The sequence below is a fragment of the Notechis scutatus genome, chromosome 1, assembly GCF_049901735.1.
Source record: "Notechis scutatus isolate UNSWTSFEM ecotype Mainland chromosome 1, rNotScu1.2, whole genome shotgun sequence".
NCBI lineage: Eukaryota > Metazoa > Chordata > Lepidosauria > Squamata > Elapidae > Notechis > Notechis scutatus.
In genome coordinates this window covers 230881576-230901361 of record NC_142009.1, presented here as the reverse complement: position 1 = coordinate 230901361, position 19786 = coordinate 230881576, and the positions used below count along the sequence as shown (strand labels likewise).

The 19786-nt window shown below is 42.4% G+C and overlaps 1 protein-coding gene and 1 long non-coding RNA gene across 2 annotated transcripts; one reads left to right on the top strand and one right to left on the bottom strand.

Moving 5' to 3' along the window:
* Positions 1 to 550: 550 nt before the first annotated feature.
* Positions 551 to 9322, top strand: LOC148133257 (uncharacterized). Its single transcript, XR_015746612.1, has 2 exons — positions 551 to 2201; positions 8392 to 9322. It is a non-coding gene; the product is annotated as an uncharacterized LOC148133257 (long non-coding RNA).
* Positions 8760 to 15615, bottom strand: CCDC86 (coiled-coil domain containing 86). The gene is made up of 4 exons (XM_026682575.2): positions 15154 to 15615; positions 14332 to 14461; positions 13105 to 13179; positions 8760 to 9412 (listed from the first exon to the last, which is right to left on the bottom strand). The coding sequence occupies exons 1-4, from the start codon at positions 15384 to 15386 to the stop codon at positions 9293 to 9295; spliced, it is 558 nt and encodes a 185-aa protein (XP_026538360.2). The 5' UTR covers positions 15387 to 15615; the 3' UTR covers positions 8760 to 9292.
* Between the last annotated feature and the right edge of the window lie 4171 nt (positions 15616 to 19786).

Here is a 19786-nt window from a genome sequence, read left to right as displayed (position 1 = left end):
AACTTTTGCCATGAATCACCATGATTGTTATATGAATCACAGGGTCATTAAGCAAATTCAGTTTTGGAAGACATCCGAAAAAGTCACAAATGGCGATCATGTGACTTCAGGACACTGCAATAGTTGGAAACACGTGTCAGTTGCCAAGTATCTGAGTTTATATAACTTGCCCATAAGGATGCTGTGACAATCTGGTCATGTCATTTTTTTTAGCACCATTGTAACTTTTAATGGTCGCTTTATGAAAGATTGTAAGTTGAGGACTACCTGTGATAGCTCATTAGCCATCCACTGGACTAATTTGAAAATAAAGCCATACAAAATGATTATGAATGAAACAAAATATACATAAGCTTGGTTATAGTACCCAAGACTATCATGATGGTGCTTTGAAGTGCTTATGACTACATATCCAGGCAGTCCTTGTTTAGGAACCACAATTGGGACTTGCTACTTGGTCATTAAGAGAAACAGTAACTGTTAGAATGTGCAGAGATGAATAGATTAACACTGGCAATTAAAGAAAAAGAAGAAACTGAATAATATATGGTATGGGATCTATTTTATCAATGATTGGAAAATAAAGTACAAAGTTGAAATGAAGTAGATGAATATATAGAGAAATAAGATTATTATAAAGATAAAATATGTAACCGATAACTGCTTAAAAAGAAAATGTGATTACTGTTATATTGGCAAGGAAAGTATGTTAAGTATAATTGTTAGCACAAAATATATATACCCAGTTGACACTGTTAAATGAAAGATGGATTTGTTGTAAATACAAAATAAAAAACTTGAGAGAGAGAGAGAGAGAGAGAGAGAGAGAGAGAGAGAGAGAGAGAGAGAAACAGTGACAGTGCTGATGATGTTGCTTCAGCTTTATTTTGCTTTTCAAATATGTGCGGGTAATAAATGTAAGACTGGTCTTAAGGTTACTGTTTCATTACCACCATAACTGTGACACTTGCTAAGACAGGTCAGTCAGTCCTCCAGGGTAAACCAGAAAGGAAACATGTCTAGACAAACTACTTATAGTTTATTGTAAAGCTATATTAACAGAACCTTGCAATTCTGAAAGTACAAATCTCCTGGTTTTTTTTAACAAGAGTTAGATCAATTTAGGGTAGGTCCTTCCTTAGTTTCTTTCTCTGGCCATTAAGCAGCTTTTATATACCACTTTTGACAGCTCCCCCCCTCCCTTTTCCCTCAAAGTCATTCCCACATACTATTACAACCTGAAATACAAGGGGAAAAATGCTGAAATAAAAGATCACTCTTATCGTATAAGAGCCAATTTGGTATAGAGGTAAAGGTGTTGGCCTAGAAGTCTTGCCTTAGGCATGAAAGTCAGCTGTGTAACTTCGGTCTACTCACTCTGTCAGCCTTCCCATTTCACAGGGTTGCTGTTGTGGGGAAAATAGGAGGCAAATATTAGGTGAGCTTGCTGTCCTTGATCTCAACTTTCATTTAACTAAAAAAAATGGGCAGTCAACTGGACCTATAACAATCCTCTGACAAAACAAACAAAAGAGAACTTAGCACTGGAGTTGCCAAGTTCCGTGTAAGAAGCAATTACTTCTTTTTTCAATGAAAGGCGTATAATTCTTGCTATTACAACAGATTAAGAAATTCCCCAGGTGTGCCTTAAGAGAAGCAAGAAGTTAAACCAGTTATTCCCTGAACCTAACAGTTTGTATGAACTTTTGCCAGGTTTCTAGACATCATTTTTAAAAAGTCTGAAAGGTACAGCTAGCATTTGCTCCCACGCACAAATGCTAATTTCTTATTTTCAGGGAAACAGCAGCCTTGCTCAGTAATTTGCATTTTTTTAATATTCTCATTATCTTTCATTCTTCTAGTTTAAAAAAAAGTTCCACACTTATCCAGAAATGCTATGTATGTATGAATTCATCCATATGTAGCTTGGCTGTTCTCAGGCAACAATCTAATCTTTGTGCAACATCTTCAGATACTCAAAGAAATCACCTTCACATTGCACCTTTTGTTTGTGTAAAACCTTTGTGTATTGTTCAACCTAGCATGGCCCAACAGATAACTTTGTCACAAGTAGATATAACTTTATTGTGAATGTTCTACAATACAGGTAGTCCTTGACTTATAACTACAATTGAATTAAAAATTTCCATTGCTAAGCAAGACAGTTGAGTTTTGTCCCATTTTACTTTTCTTGCCACAAAGTGAATGGGCGTTGGTTCTTACCTGACACGCCAATTCTCTGAGGCCGTGAGGATCATCCAGTGTGTGGGAGGTGCTCCAGTCTGCGTCGTTGTAGGCTGAGCTTAATTACTGAGGAACGCTCCGCCCTCCGTCACGTGGCTCCCTTGCGTTCCCCAGTTTGCGAAGACGAAAGTGAAGGAAGGTCGTTCTCCCATCCTCCTATGCTAAAGAGTTCATTGGCGAAACAAGTTCCCACCAGACGGCAAATCTAAAGGGTGGGGCTGGATGATCCTCATGGCCTCAGAGAATTGGCGTGTCAGGTAAGAACCAACGCCCATTCTCCTGAGCCGTTCGGATCATCCAGTGTGTGGGACATACCAAAGCTTGGCTGTCCTACGGGGGGACTCCGTCTGGCCCTGCAACCCCTGAGGTTCCCTAAAGACTTGCTGAAGGACTCGTCTACCAAGCGAAGCCTCCGCCGAGGCAAACGTGTCTATCTTATAGTGTCTAATGAGAGGAGAAGGGGATGCCCAAGTGGCTGCCCTACAAATGTCGGAAGTGGAGCCTGAGTGGCCCAAGCTGCTGAGGTGGCTGCACTTCTGGTGGAGTGAGCTGTGATCCCCCTGGGTACCGGCAGGGCCTGGGACAAATAGGCCTTGGCAATAGTAGCCCTAATCCAGCGGCCGGTGGTAGACGGGGACACCTTATGGCCTAGTGAATTGGGCTGGAAGAAATAAGGATTCTGATCTCCGGAAGGGCTGAGTACGTTTAATGTAAACGCATAGGGCCCGCCCTAACGTCCAGGGTGTGCCAAAGCTGCTCCCTTCCCGAGAGGGATTGGGGCAGAAGTTCGGGAGTGTGAGTTCCTGAGCCCTATGGAAGGCCGAGTTGACCTTGGGCAGGAAGGTGGGATCCGGTCGGAGGACCACCGGTCGGCATGGAAGATGCAAAGGTCCTTCCTTACCGACAAGGCTGCAAGCTCTGATATTCGGCGGGCGAAGTAATAGTCACCAGGAACACGACTTTGAACGTTAATAACTGGGGTGAGGCCTCCTGAGGGGCTCAAAGGGATGTTTAGTGAGGACACCAGGACCCTATCAAGATCCCAGGTAGGATATCGATGTACGGTTGGTGGACACAAGTTGGTGGCTCCTCTGAGGAATGTCCGAATACGAGGTGGTGGGAGAGGGAACCCAGATTATCACAGGCAATGACTGTTGAGAGAGCTGCGACCTGACGCCGCAAGGTGTTTGTAGAAACCCTTTCCTCAAGCCCTCTTGGAGAAGCTCCAAGACCTGAGCGATGGGAGGTGAAATCGGGTTGACCTGGAGACTATGGCACCACTTGCAGAAGCTATTCCAAGTGCCGTCGTATATACGGGTTGTTGAAGGCCGCCTGGCAGCTAAAATGGTAGTAATAACCTGGTCAGAAAAGTGTTCGTTTTTTAAACGTTCCCGCTCAACCTCCAAACGGCTAACTGGAGCCACTGAGGGTCCGGGTGTCGGAGGGGCCCCTGGGAGAAGGATATCCTGTTGGAAGGAATTTTCCAGGGAGGGGCCACCGACAAGTTGCGGAGGTCCGCAAATCAAGGCGCCTGGGCCCGAGGGGGGCCCTAGAATCAGCTCCGCTCTCTCGGAGATAAGCTTCTGGATGACTCTGGGAAGCAGGGCTAGTGGAGGGAATGCATATTGGAGCCCTGTGTGCCAGGGACACGGAGGGCGTCGTAATTCTCGGCCCGTGTGGGGGGTACCTGGAGAAAAACCTGGGTAGTTGTGTGTTGAGCGGGGAGGCGAAGAGATCCACCAATGGAAGACCGAACATCCTGGTCGCCTCCTGAACAGTAACGGTGGATGCGCCACTCGGACTGGTCGACCGTGGTCCTGCTTAGCCAATCCGCTTGAGAGTTTGAGTCCCCTGAGATGTGTTCGGCTTTGAGGGAGAGGAGGTTGCGCTCCGCCTAACGGCAAGGTGCGCGGCCTCTCTCATCAAACAGATGGACTGGGTGCCCCCGTCGGTTGACGTGAGCCTTGGCGGTGGCGTTGTCCGTGGGTATGAGGACATGCCGCCCGCATACGTGTGGAAGGAAAGTGCGCCGGGCCAAGTGGATCGCGCGGAGTTCCAACCCGTTTATACTGTATTTCGGTCTACCTGTAACCATCTGCCCTGTGTTGAGAGGGAGTGGATGTGGGCGCCCCATCCGGACAGGCTGGCGTCTGTGGTGAGGGTGAGGCGTTGGGGCTCCTTGAAGAAATGGCCCTTGTTGATGGTGGGACGGGTCCACCAGAGGAGAGGCGTGAGGACCCTTGAAGGCACCTTGACTGAGGCCTTTGAATTGCTTCTGCCGGCCCGCTGGAGCAGGAGCAGGAAACACTGTAGGGATCTAGAGTGTAAACGGGCCCATGGAACAATGGAAATACAAGAGACCATTTACCCAGTAATTTAGACAATCCTAAAATTGTTACCTTCCTTGATCACCTGATATGTTTGATGGCTTCCTGGATGCTAAGGAATCTCTCCGAGGAAAGGAAAACTTTACCCTGAACTGAGTCAATGACGGCCCCCAAGGGGTGATCCGTGTAGATGGTGACAGTTGGCTCTTTGCCAATTAACTAGGAAGCCATGGTCTTGGAGGGCTGAGAGAGTAGCTCTAAAATGCCTCTCTGCGTGGGTTTTGGAGGGAGAGAGGATGAGGATGTCATCCAGATAACAATGGAGGCGGACCGGGAGGTTCCTGAGGTGGGCCGCCAGGGCCGCGAGGCCCTTGGTGAAGGTTCCGGGGCCGAGGCCAGCCCAAAGGAAGGGCCACATATTGGAAGTGGCGATGGTTGTAGCAGAACCTGAGGAATTTGAAATGGGAGGGCCGGATAGGGATGTGAAGGTATGTCTCGGAAAGGTCTATGGAGGATAGCCAATCCCCTGCCAGATGCTGAGTAAGATGGACTGTAGGGTGTGCATCTTGAAACTGCGATAAACCAAATAACGGTTAAGACGTTTCAGGTCCAGAATGGCCCTCCATCCACCAGAGGATTTAGGGACCACGAAGAGGTGAGAATAGAACCCCTGTCCACGCTGGGATGGTGGGACGGGTTGAATGGCCTGTATGGTGAGGAGATGACGGATTGCTGAATCCATTAGGTTGCGTTTGGAGGGGTCCCTTGAGGGGGATGCCATGAAGAAGTCAGGAGGGCGCGCTGGAACTCAAGCGTGAGACCAAGTCTAACGGTATCACGGACCCAAGCATCAGAAGTGGAGGGGTCCCATCGGTCGGCGAGGTGCCAGAGGCGGACGCCGATGGGAAGGGAGGGACGGGATCTATCTACGCCGGAAGGGCTTCCCTCCTGAACCCCTGGAGGGGTGCCTGTAGCCGCTGCCCCTCCTGTTCCTGTCGCCCGGATCGGTTTGGTCCTGGGGCTGGAATGGCCAGAAGGAATGGCCTAGGGTACCTGGGCGGGAAGGGGACTGGTAGAAGGGACGGGAGGAACCTCTCCGAAATGGCTGAGGGGCTCTAGATTCTGACCTCCGAAAAGAGGAGGAGAATTTTTTCTTGTTTCGGGTTTCAGAAAGCAAGGGGTCCAAAGCAGAACCCAATATTTTGTCCCCCCTTTATGGGGGCGTGGCCAGCTTAACCTTGTTTTTATGTCCGCCTGCCAGTGCTTGAGCCAGAGCAGGCGGCGAGCTATGACGTGGGATGTTATTGCTCGTGCGGAAAACTTAACCGCATGGTAGGTGGCATCGGCGGAGAACTCTGCCGCGGCCATCAATTTTGCTACGTCCTGTTGAGCCCTAGTGTTGGAGGGGAGACGTGCTGCTTCAGTTGGACGAAGTCACCGGATAGAAATCTGGTGAAGAAGGCGGCGGCAGTGGCTGATCTAATGGCCCAGGTGTCTGCTTGATGAGCCCTACGGAGGCGAGCTCAGACCTCTAGTCCTCGGGCTTTAGGGCCTCTAGAGGATCACTGGGGACGGACGAAGAGGCCAGGCCAACGATGGGGTCATTTACCCGGGAGAATTAAGTAAGTCGCAGAAGCTTGACTCGAGGTTGAAGAACCTCTTGTCCAGGCTGGATGGGGCAGGGGGCCCTAGTGGAATTCAGCTGGTTAGAGACCAGGTCGTGAAATAAGGGTGGGGCGGGATTACCACCGCCTCCACCACGGGCTGTCTAAAATGACATCCTCCTGGCCTTCTGCCGGGGAGGAGAGAGTCAAGGAGGGCTGCACGGACAGGCCAGAAATAATCCTGGCTTTGAATAACAGCGACTTGAACATGTGTAGTTTGAACAGTCCCGTAACAGTGGGTTGGTCCGGGTAAGGCCTCGTCCTCGGACATGTCCCCTCCAAGAGGTCTACCTCCGATAGGAGCTCCTCTTGGTGCATAGACCCCATTCCAGTTCCTCCTCCACCCCAAACTGATCTTCCATGGCCTCCTCCAGATCTCTTTCTGGAGGAGGGCTGCCCCTGTAAAGGTACCTGACCATGAAAGGGATCCGATCTGGGCGAGGACTTGACAGATGGCGGATCGAGTTCGGACGCCAATGAGGGGGACCGGACCTGACCCTCTGCTGAAGGCCCTCTGCTATCCCCTGGCGAATGGCCCGTTCCATCCAAGCCTGCACGTGTGCAGGAATCTCTGGTGTGACAGCCTCCTCTGGGCGCAGGCCAGCGGCCGTGGGCGTGAATGTAGCTTCAGGAGTCCGTCTGGTCGATGGACCGGGAACCTGTTGTCCCTGGGATGGGCTGTGCCTGGAGAGGGAGAACAAACTGGAGGAGGGGGGAGGAGGTAGAAGGAGCTGAGGGCAGGAGGGTTGGAAGAACCGGTTGTGCCTCTCTAGATCGCCTGTCAAATTCCTTCTCTAGAGCCCTATGATGTCGTAGGGCGCTCTCTCTGAGAAGCCTTGGAGGTCTCCTTAGGGGCTTCCTTAGGGGCTTCCTTAGCCTGTTTGCTTGCAGGTGATAGGATTTAGATTTGGCCTTCAAAGAAGGGCGCTTGTTGAAGTTGTCATCTGCCATTATAGAGAAAGGACTACAATACAATTTTAAGGGCGGTTGGCTCGCCAAGGGTTCGACCTACAACAAAGGCCGGGTGTCCTTTCAGCTGGTCCACACCCCCTTTTGGAATTTAGATGTATAAATTCTATAATATAGCAGTTGGTCTAATTATTAAGGTTCTGTGCACCCCAAGGCTTGGCCTCCAGTGGGTGCTGTAGGAATTCACAATAAGTCTATATATGTGTATGTATATACATATATATATGAATCTAGACCTGCAAAGATGCAGTTATAGAGTTGTGATCAATAGTAATATTATTACTGTTACTACTATTATTACTATTATTACTGATATTATTATTATTATTATTATTGTTAATATTATTAGATTATTAAAATAATATTATAATTATTAATATTCTATGATTCTTCTGCTAACTGACACCAATGTTTCGAATTAGAATGCCTGAGGCTGTAATGAGGCCTCTGGCAGCTGGAGCTCCCAGACAACAACCGGGAGGGATAGGCTGCTAAATTCTGCCCTGAGCCAGCTGCGGAAGGCCAACAATATTGTCCAAATTCACAGATTAATCAATCGGTCCTCTGGTTGAGGGCCTGTATGTAAAATCAGTCACCGCAGCACAACGAGGCCTCAAGAATGGCGCCCCACGCGCGGCAGTGCCCAAAAGGCGACCGCCCACGCTCCTGTAATTACGGGCTGCTCAGGGCTGAGTAGGGACCTCTCTGGCACCTGGAATGCCGAGAGAAGGTAGTTAAAGCTGTTCCCCTACTTGCTGTAAGCGGCGTTAGCGGTGGGGGAATGCCAGCAGCGCTATCTGGCGCGTTTAAACAAGCCGCTGCGATCGCGGCGAAAAGAACGGCAGGAAACGTCCGAATTGGGGGATTGGCGCCGAGCGCTAAAGCCACCCGTTCTACAACCCCAGGGGGCGAAGAAAACGTGCTCCCCTTGTATCTCCTATACGAGCAGGCTAAGGAAGGAAGGATTGTCCCTTTTAAATCAAAAATCAAACCTGAAAGTTAATAGCTTGAATCGGCCAGAGAGAGAAAAGAATTACACAGCCTAATCTCACGTAGGCTGAGCGCAAACTGGGGAACGCAAGGGAGCCACGTGACGGAGGCGGAGCGTTCCTCAGTAATTAAGCTCAGCCTACAACGACGCAGACTGGAGCACCTCCCACACACTGGATGATCCGAACGGCTCTCAGGAGAATCACTGCCATTAAGTTAGTAACCCAGTTGTTGAGTGAATCCGGCTTCCCCATTGACTTTGCTTGTCAGAAGATCGCAAAAGGTTATCACAATGCCAGGACATTGCAACATGCCAGTTTCCAAATTTCTGGATTTTGACCACATGGCCATGGGGATGCTGCAAGGGTCATAAGCGTGGAAAACATTCATACGCCACTTTTTTCAATGCTGTTGTAACTTTGAACAGTCACTAAATGAATGGTTGTAAGACCATTCAAAGACTACCTGTAAAAGGAACTATCCTGAAAGTAATTATTTTAGTATTTTGGCTTAAGAACTTGCAGAGAATTTCAAATGCTATATATCTCACAGTCGAAGCAAGAAGGAACATCACAATATGATTTATATGCATACATTTAAATAAGTATTAAGCAATATAACCACAATTAGTTTTGGTTTTTTAAAAATGGATCAAAACAGGAGTATACTTCTACTTTTATACAGCAATGGCTATAACCCAATAAATCTTTTGCTGTAAAACTGCTTCCTTGATTAATAGTGACGAGGAAGTACAGGACTAAAAAAGAAAAATGTGATATGGATTACATTTTCTCACAATACTCAAATGTCTAGTCTTTAGAAGCTGTAGATTTTGCAATAACTCCTTTAGGACTTTTTCTCATTTTCAAACATCCCAGCTGTCCTCCCCAAATTTGTTCTTTTAATGCCAAAGCTATGAGATGATAAATTATTGGGATACAATGAGATATTTTGCATGGAATGTCCTATTGCTGATTGCAAGAGAAGCCAAATAAAAAGTTGTAATATAGCAACGTCTCTTCGTACACTGGATTCTGTCTCTCAACTTTTGCATTTCAAGAAGTCTTTCAATGTGCTACCAAAGAGACTTCCGCTCTCTTATTGCTTGGCTGGTTTAAGTTGTGCCTGGGAGTTCTGCAGCAAGGCCAATGTGTCGCGCTTCTCAATGCGCCGCAAATGTTTCTTCTTTGCACGCTTCAGTTTTAAGGGATTTCGAATCTAAAAAAAAAAAAAAAAGGAGAAATATGGTCTCATCTCATGCTCATCTAAGACTTAAAAACTTTCTGAATAACAATCAACCAAACTAGAGGCTTCCAGAATGTTATTGCTATTGGTTTACAAAATTCCCACAACAGAACCAAATACAGATTTTCCATAGAAAACACATTTTTTCCACAGAAAGGAATAAATATTAAATCTTTTCCAAGGTGCTTAAATCTAAAGAAAGCAACAGATTAAACTCTACACATGCAAAAGGAAGACAAAGAAAATGTAGAAGTAGGATTGGCACATGCCTGCACCATCACAAGCAAGCTCCGTCATTTTGTCATCTGGCAACAGATACTCCATTTGTCAACAGTAAATGGAACAAGAAAGGGAGCCCAACATTTTCACACTTTTCTTTTCCTAAAATATTTGGACCCCAAAAAAAAAAAAAAAAAAACAAAAAAAAAAAAAAAAAATATTTTTTTTCCTTGCCTAATAAATAAAAAAAAAAAAAAAAAAAAAAAAAAAAAAAAAAAAAAAAAAAAAAAAAAAAAAAAAAAAAAAAAAAAAAAAAAAAAAAAAAAACACAACAACCCAAAAAAACCAAACCCCCAAAAAAAAAAAAAAAAAAACCAAAACCCAAAAAATTTTTTTTATTATAAAATAAAAAATTAAAAAAAAAAAAAAAAAAAAAACACAACCAAAAAAAAAAAACACCACCCCCCCCCCACCCCCACCCCCACCCCAAACAAAAAAAAAAAAAAAAAAAAAAAACACGCGCCACACTCTTCTTCTAATTCAAGGTCATGTTATTTTGCACGTGAGGGGAAGTCTTAAGTTGGGATGGATGGTGATTGGGGCATGTGATGTGATGTGATGATGGGTGCAGGGGATGGATTTGTAGTTTTTACTTATTGCAGGGAAGCCAGGAACTTTCAGATTCGGGATTCCCCAGTTGTGCCAGTTACTATCCTAAGAAAAGGAACTTTTGAGATGTCTGTCTCAGAGTTATTGGTTGGAGTGGAGGTTTGCTGGAACACTGACACTTGTACTGCTATATGTTTTCCCATCTTTGTATGCCTCTGACTTTTTCTATGCTGCAAAGTTCATAGTTATGATCTCCCAATAGTATGGAACTCTGAATAATCTTGGTAGTAAAGTATTAACAATGAAACATAGCTATCAGCTTGGACTCTGGAACTAGCTTTCACTTGGACCAGAGCCCAGATAATTGAAAGAAAAGGCCAGGTGAACTCCAGTGACACACTATCATTACCAATTCAATTCAAGAAGCACATGTTCTCTATAATGCAGGTGTCTCCAACCTTGCCAACTTTAAGCCTTGTGGACTTCAACTCCCAGAATAAGTTGAAGTCCACAAGTCTTAAAGTTGCCAAGGTTGGAAACACCTGCTATAATGGATCTTATCAAATGCCTTGAAGCCCCCTTATTCATGGCTTGATCCCTAGCATGCATCTCTCATGTTGGCTCTTTCTCAAAAGGAATCTCTCTGGCAGAAATGTAGGAACTTGGTTCAAGCACATTTACATGCAAAGCTAGCAAGTCATGTTTTCCACTTGAACTCAGGCTAGGGACGAACCTATCCCCAGGATCCTATTCACCTTCCTAATACTTCAGGCTGGGAGGGAGAAAGGCGAAGGCTTCAATCATGGCTGCCAAAAACCAGCAGCACACCAATATCTTGACCCCAAATCAGAAAATCTATTTACATCTTGCTTAAAAGTCTGTGCTGACCAATTGGCCCCCATCTTCACCCGAATCTTCAATAGATCATTAGAGATGTGCTATGTTCCTTCCTGCTTCAAATGCTCTACTAGCATCCCAGTGCCAAAGAAGCCCTCCGTCAAGGAACTGAATGACTACAGAGCAGTTGCTCTAACATCTGTAGTTATGAAAATCTTTGAAAGGCTTGTGCTGTCTCACCTGAAAACCATCACGGATCCGCTGTTAGATCCCATGCAGTTTGTATACCGAACAAATAGATCAACGGATGATGCTGTTAACATGGCTCTGCATTACATCCTACAATACCTTGAATCTTCTAATACCTACACAAGGATCCTCTTTGTAGACTTCAGTTCAGCATTCAATACCATCATTCCAGACACTCTTTTAAGTAAATTAAACCAACTAGCGGTACCTGAACACGCTTGTAAGTGGATCATAAGCTTCCTAACAGAAAGGAAGCAGCAGGTGAAGCTGGGCAGAATCACATCAGATACCTGTACAATCAGCACAGGGGGACCCCAAGGCTGTGTGCTTTCTCCACTTCTCTTCTCTCTATATACCAATGACTGCATCTCAAATGATCCATCTGTTAAAATACTGAAATTTGCTGATGATACAACAGTGATTGGTCTCATTCAAGACAACGATGAATCCGCATACAGACAGGTACAGACAGGTTATACAACTCGTGGTGTAACCAGAACAATCTGGAACTGAACACACTCAAAACCGTAGAAATGGTGGTAGACTTTCGAAGAAACCCTTCCATACTACCACCTCTTACAATACTAGGCAACATCATATCAACAGTAGAGACCTTCAAATTTCTAGGTTCTACTATATCACATGACCTAAAATGGACACCAACATCAAAAACGTCATCAAAAAAGCACAACAAAGAATGTTCTTTCTGCATCAACTCAGAAAGCTCAAACTGCCCAGGGAGCTGCTGATCCAGTTCTACAGAGGAATCATTGAGTCTGTTATCTGCACCTCTATAACTGTCTGGTTTGGTTCTGCAATCCAACAGGATAGACCCAGACTTCAGAGAGTAATTAGGACTGCAGAAAAAACAATTACTACCAACCTGCCTTCAATCAAGGACCTGTATACTGCACGAGTCAAAGAGGGCTGTGAAAATATTTATAGACCCTTCACATCCTGGACATAAACTGTTTCAACTCCTTCCCTCAAAACAACGCTATAGAGCATTGCACACCAGAACATCTAGACACAGTTTTTCCCCTGAAAGCCATCACTCTGCTAAAGAAATAATTCCCTCAATCCTATTCAACTATTACAAAGTCTGCACTATTACTGTTAAATCTTGTAATCACTCCTTATCACCTATCCCCTCCCACTTGTGACTGTATGACTGTAACTTTGTCGCTTGTATACTTACAATTTATATTGACTGTTTCCTAGTATGATTGCTTATTGTACCCTATGACTATCATTAAGTGTCGTATCTTATGATTCTTGACTCCTGACGAATGTATCTTTTCTTTTATGTATACTGAGAGTATTTACACCAAGACAAATTCCTTGTGTGTCCAGTCACACTTGGCCAATAAAGTATTCTATTCTATTACATTCAACTATTGTATAATTTTACTTGTTTTGGATTGTCAGCGCCTTTGTACTGAGGCCCTTGTGTTCTCCTTCCACAAGAAAAATTAAATGCAGTTCCATTTCACCAAAGGATTTCCCATTTGAGGCAACAGAGTGATATTAAATTTGTGCAGTTACTGGATCAATAATTCAGCCTCCAATTCTCAAAATGCTCTTTAACAACAATGAAAAAGCATAACTTATTATATGTTGCTGTTGACCCGAACCCATTATAATGTACTACCAAGTTAAGTAAAACATTAATTATGAAACACAATCCACTCTTCTTCAACCAAGGAAGGATATTTTCTTTCTAAATGAAAATAACTTGATCCCAAACTCACCACTTGCACAACCTCCGCTTTCCTCTCATTTTGTAGCCTTCTTTTTAAGTTATCCCTCCTTCGCTGTTTTTTCTCCTGAAAGGAAGAGGCTTTTATGCATGCTATCTTATATGTCACAGTCCAGCAAAAAAATTTGACCAAATAATTCCATAAATATACGAGAGTACAAATACTGACAAAAAAGCATATGCAAACAGCTTTATGAACCAAAAAACTGACTTTATATAATAACTCTCAAAAATAAGTAGCAAAGTATGTAACACAGAAGAACACTTTATTTCTTTAAAAGTTTTCGCTCATCAAACTTTTCCAGACTTGTAAGCTGAAATAAAAGTTACCATTTTATGAGGTCCTCAGAAGTTTCTTTTAAGCAGAACATGATGTGACTATAGAATCTATGAGTTGAGACCTTCACTAAAATGAACAGAATATCTGTGGGATTTACGTAAGATAAAAGCAGTTCAAACCAGCAACAATTTTTGAACAAAGCATTTGTAAATTGGCTCTAATTATTTTATTTGAATTGACTGAATTGGGGGAGGGGTGTTTTTTCACACTGGTACAAAGCAGCAACATGAGTAGCAGCAATATCAAATACAAAAATTGTGGCATGACATCTAATGCAAGTGTTGTCATTTGCCTATCTTTTCCCCATGGGTGGCCATGTTGTATATATTATGTCATTTTTTGTTTATGACCTAAATAAAACAAGTATCAAGCTCTGGATCTTCACTCAATCTTTCTTAATATATAAGTAGGATCCTCAGGAAGCTCTATTAACATTCAACAGCAAAGATATGCAGAAATTCATATTCTGCTTTACAAAATAGTAGCATCAGCAAAGTTATGCATGTATGCCTGAATAAAAGGGTAGCAATCCTATTTTAAACTTTCAATAAAATAAATAACCTTTTAGATGCCAAATTCAAAACAGCTACAACATATCATTCTGCAGGCCAAAAGTATATCCTATATCTAATCCATATGCCTTTGTGAATTCTGTTCTGCCTTTGGGAATTCTATTCACAATTCTTGTGAACAGAGTGTGAGTTCAACAGACTTAGCACTAGTCTTTTCTTGCTAATTCAGTCCATAACTTAATTAGAGTGACAAAAAATATCAATGAAGATGGTGTCTGGCAGAGATGCTTAGGGATACGTTATAGTTACTTAATAATAATATGGACACATTGCTTCCAGACATTTGAGACAAACATATTTTACCTACCTCACGCTCCCTTTGTTTTTGTTCCTTCAGCTCCTGGGCAAAATCTTTGATCAACTTCTTTTCCTGACGTATTTTCATTTTATGTTGCCAGGAAGTATGTAAAGGCTTATCCTGGATCATGTGGGAAAACCTGGGGAGATGGCAAAATTTACATTATCAGTTACAAATAAGAGTTTAGTTTCAGCTCTAGATGGTATCACCTTATACAAGACAGCCATAGTTTGCCTTAATAAAGCCTTACAGAATAACTAATAGTCAAATTGGTGCAATACACTGAGCCATAAATTGCAATTAGACCAAACAATCTTAGTAACATTTAGTATATTATGTGAAGCTGATCTAGGATAAGAATCCTGCACACTTTTACTTGGCAAGGAGTTCCAATGAAACAAAAGCCTATTTTTGCAGATCAAAAACATTACCCTAACAAATAAGAATGACATTAAAAGCATACTATGATTTTAATTCGTGTGGCACCAAAGGTTGGTTATTTAATACAAACCCTCTAAAATTTACACTCAACTTGAACTGAGGATGAATATTAACATTTAATCTTTTTTGGGGTAGCATTTTACTGTGCACACTAGGTAGGCATGAAGTGCATAAAATAAACTCTGTCTAGGAGAACTAACCAATACGCAGTATTTGTCTAACAAAGCGGTATAAAATACACATAAACGGCAGCCCATTTCAACTCCCAGAATTCGTGCTGGGAATTTCTGGGAGTTGGAAGTCCTTATATCCTAAAAGTTGTTGACGTGGAGAAAACTGCTCGCCAAGATGCTGCGTCCGATCATCTGGCGACCAAGATCGCATTCTTACCGCTTTTTGCCGGGGTCTTTCCATACCCGCCCAGATTTAGGCTTTCCTTTGTGGATAGACGCTGCCTCCTTCCGCTTCTTACCCAAAGCAGCTATTTGCAGCTTTCCGGATCCAGCTTCCACTAAGGCAATAGCCCCTTCCTCGTTCCCCAGCTGCTGAAGTTGCTCACCCCGTTCCGGCTCTGGAGACAGTCGATCGGCTTGCAGCAGCTCCTCGGGGATAAGCGCCGCCATTTCCTTCCTTTTTGTCTCTTCACTACAGTCCCAGCTAACAAACACGTTCTCTCTCTCTCTCTCTCCCCTCCACCCCCCTCTCCTACCCCACGAGGAAGACTCCAGTAGGGCCCTTTCGGATGACGTCCCATATGCGACGCACGCTGATGCGCAAAACTACGAGCTAGATAACATTCTTTGCGGCAGCCTTCCGCGAATGCACTATTCATTGGAAGTTACGTAAGCTAGAGCGGTTCCTTGACTAGAAAGAGGGTAAGTTTCACTTGTTCTTGAATACAACTTCCGGTATCCGCTGCTTTTAGTGGAATCCATATGCGGGGCAAGAGTGGTAAAGATTCAGTGCAATCGTCTTCGCTATGTAATACCCTGTAAATATTTTGGGAACAGTATGGCCAGAATTCCGAAGTGCATGTTTGCTGGGCATTCTGGGCTTTGTAGTATGCAGTACTAAACAGCTGGAAAGCGTTTAGGTGTGGAAGAAGATCCATTAAAATATCATTAAAAATACCACTGGCATTTTTTGGCTGTTAGAAGAATATATATTTTAATGGGCATTAATATAAGCTTTTGTTATTTTATAGTATATTTAGTATATTTTATTTATTTTCATTTGACTGAAGTCTAAACTTAAAGCACTTACATTTTTCTTACTTGGTTCCTAATTACTAACTGAATTAGGAAAATAGTTACAAAATTTTTTGTTTGTTTGTTTGATCAACTCTTAAACCAATAATATCTAGTCATCCCTGAGCCTCCTACTTCTGTTTCTTGGCTGTGGAAGAAACATTATAAGCATATTAAAGACTTTAAGCAATGATTGATGGTCTCAACCATAATTACTGTTGCATTTATATATATTTATATAATATATGCAAAACACTTTGAATAACAATGCTATAAAAGTCTAAGAAAAGACAATTCCTGTAGCTTTAGCAAGCTAGTTCACACTTAAAAGTTAAAATTTGAGCTAATTCATTTATTGAAAAGAGCAACTGGATATACAATTCCTTATCTGTTTTTAATATGAAATTTGTCTCTGAACTCATTGGATTTTGTTACCTGTTTGAAAAAGCAAAAAATGTAAATTTATTTTGAAAATTTGCCCAATCTGATCAAGTACTGTATGAGACAGATCCTGTTTCTGTATCATATATAAGAAATGTATATATGAACTTATGAAAAGAAAATGATTTTGACATTTTGATATTCTCAATATTTCAAATGCTCAGTGCTTAAAAATAGCAGAGAGACTAATATGTCACAAAGAGTAATAAACTGATAATTGTATAACTTTCTATGGATCAATGGTCTACATTATGAGATGCATGCATTTGTTGTGTTGTTACATATTATGTCTAATTCTCTGGAATAAAGTTATTAAGATAACTAGAAGTATCTTTTAATTTATTTTTGATTTTTAACCTATCTATTTATATCAATCTAAAGTTTTCTTATATATTAAAAATAGAATATAAAATAATGCAATCAAAATAAAAAATTAAAACTAAATTCTGTATCATTACCATTTCCTTGAGAACCTTTAATCATGCTTCTGGCAAAGAGAATTTTCATTTAAGTAACCAGCTAATAACCTCGGATTGCCTGGGTATTTATTTATCCCAATCCTGTGTTAGACAGGAAAATCCTATAGTCAGAACTCACGCTGTTGCACTGTCTGTGACTCTAGATGTAGCAGCTCTCTCGCCCAGCATTGCAAGTCAAAGGGAGCCCCTTTGTGTATTGTGAAGCCGTTACCATGGCAACTCCACTGTGCTGTACAGAAGAAGCCATTTTAAAACACATAACCCCCCCCCCCCAGGGTGTTAGAAGTGTCTTACCCCCATAGTATTTTTTTCCAGAGGGTAAGTCATCTGTCTACAACATTTGGTTGAAATTGTTTGAAGTGTTCCAGAGTTATGCTGGAACACACACACACACACACACACACACACACACACACACACACACACACACACACGTATGGTATTCAACTTTGTTCGGGTATTTTCCCACGTCATTATAGTTGTGCTTTTAAAGTTGCAGCAACGTTTCGGCAGAATCTCATCTGCCATCAGGCTTCTGCCGAAACATTGCTACAACTTTAAAAGCACAACTATAATGACGTGGGAAAATACCCGAACAAAGCTGAATACCACACATGTAAGTACCCACGAAAACTTAAGAAAACATATACATACATACATACATACATGGTATTCAGCTTTGTTTGGGTATTTTCCCACATCATTATAGTTATGCTTTTAAAGTTGTAGCAACATTTCGGCAGAATCTCATCTGCCATCATCAGGCTTCTGTATAGTGTTCGTCTGTATATATACATATATACACAGTATGTTACAGTAGTTGAGATGTATTGTAACAAAGCTAAGTAAAACAGAGTCAAGAAGAGTTAGATGATGCACTGTCTATAATTATATAAACATGCACGATGTCACTATGAGCATGATATGCTCTTTGATGTCACTATGACCTCTAAATTCAGTGATAGTGTCAGTGATTGAGAACCTTTAATCATGTTCTGGCAAAGGAAATCTTCAGAAATGTGTTTCTCATTTGTTTAAGTAATTGGTCAGATTAATTAACAGGAGAGGCAATTGCCTGAATAATGTGCCATTGAAGAGTACTGGGCCTAAGATGGAACCTTGTGATACTCCACTGCTTACTTTCTTCCAGATGTACCACAGTATCATTAAGACCTACTCATTGAGTATGGTTTGTCAGCCAGTTACAACTCCGTCTGGTGGTGATGGTATCTGTCCCACATTTTTCAAGCTTACCAAGAAGTAGGTTGTAGTCTACTTTGTTGAATGCCTTACTGAAATCTAAGTATACCATATTCACAGCATTTTGCTTGCCCACTAATTTAGTCACTTGGTCAAAGAATGAAATAAGATTGGTTCAGCATGATGAGTTTTTAACAAACCCATTCTGGCTTCTAGTCATAACTTTGTTTCTAAATGTTCACAGACCTGTTTTTTTATTATCTTTCCCAGTATCTTCCTAGGTATTGATGTTAGGCTGATTGGTTTGTAGTTTCCAAGGTCTGTATTTTTCCTTTTTTTGGAGATGAGAACCACATCAGCTGTTTTACAATCCTCAGGTAGTTCCTTGGTGCTCCTGGATTTTTGAAAGATATAATGGATCTGAGGTAACATCTGCCAGCTGCTTCAGAATTCTGGGATGTTTTGTCAGGTCCTGGTGATTTGTATTCATCAAGATCAGACAGGTGTTCTCTTAGCATTTTCTTGCTTATTTTAATTTTTAGCCTGTCTTTTATGGTTATATTTTTGATAGGTTGGGCTATAGTTTCTTTTTGTGTGAAGACTGATGCAAAGAATGAGCTAAGCAACTCTGCTTTCTCTCTACTATGTTACTTCTTTGCTATCTTCTCTCTTTACTGGACTGACTGTTTCCTTGATTGCTTGTTATTTATATGTTGAAAGAAACTTTTTTTAAATTATCTTTGACTTTTGTTAAAAGTCTTTGTTCATTCTGAACCTTTGCTTTCCTTACTTCATCTTTGCAGATTCAGGCTATCTGCTGTTAGTCTGCCTTAATTATGTGTCCTGGTTTCCATTAATATAAATTAATGATTGAGTTAACATAAGCTGTCTGTCTCATCCCATTAAAGCTAATTTAATGGGTACCAATTGAACTTTTGGGGTAGGGAAGCAGCAAGTTTCTCCAACATACTGAATTCTTTCATAAGGTATTAAAATAGTATAGTGGACAAGACAGAACTCTGAAGCACTATGGATCAATCATCTAGGTCAGCGGCCACCAACCTTTGCAGCTTGGCGGCCCGGCTGAGGAGGAGGGAACTGGGCCAAGTGAGTGGAAGGCCAGCGCGCATGCAGTTTGACTTGTGGAAGCAGCGGGCTGGAGCGCAGGTGCATGTGCACACAGCTTGATTTGTGCATGTTGAGCTGTGTGAGCATGTGCATGCATGCCAGACCACTGCTTGTGGAAATTGAGCTGCATGTGAATATGCGCTAGCCTGCCACTCACACAACTTGGTTTCAATAGGCCATGGTAGTGGGCCGTGGCCCAGGGGTTGGAGACCCCTGACCTAGGTGTCAAACAATTTTACCTTCTGGTACTTCTTGATAGGGAGGATTTGGAACTTCTGCAAAGCCTGGCAGAAAACCTAGAAAGTTACCATGTGTGGTGGTCTCCCATGGAAAGAATGAGACACAAGCGTGTGTACTCGGGATGGGAGCCTAGAGCAAATTCCAGTGCTCCCTTTTATTGAGATTTTAGTACATAGTAAGCATTCACATTGTGGATTACAATAATTAGATATAGTACACAGACTTGTTTACAGTTGTCTGAGCTGCTTAATTGTTTCTAGTGTTTGTTTTTAATTTCCTTGCTTTATC

What these genes read in the sequence shown, in the direction of transcription:
- CCDC86 (XM_026682575.2), bottom strand. Translation starts at nt 15,386, where the DNA reads ATGGCGGCGCTTATCCCCGAGGAGCTGCTGCAAGCCGATCGACTGTCT. An exon ending in AAAAACAAAGGGAGCGTGAG is followed by an intron (nt 13,180 to 14,331) that starts GTAGGTAAAATA and finishes TCTTCCTTTCAG; the next exon opens with GAGAAAAAACAGCGAAGGAG. An exon ending in AAGCGGAGGTTGTGCAAGTG is followed by an intron (nt 9,413 to 13,104) that starts GTGAGTTTGGGA and finishes TTTTTTTTTTAG; the next exon opens with ATTCGAAATCCCTTAAAACT.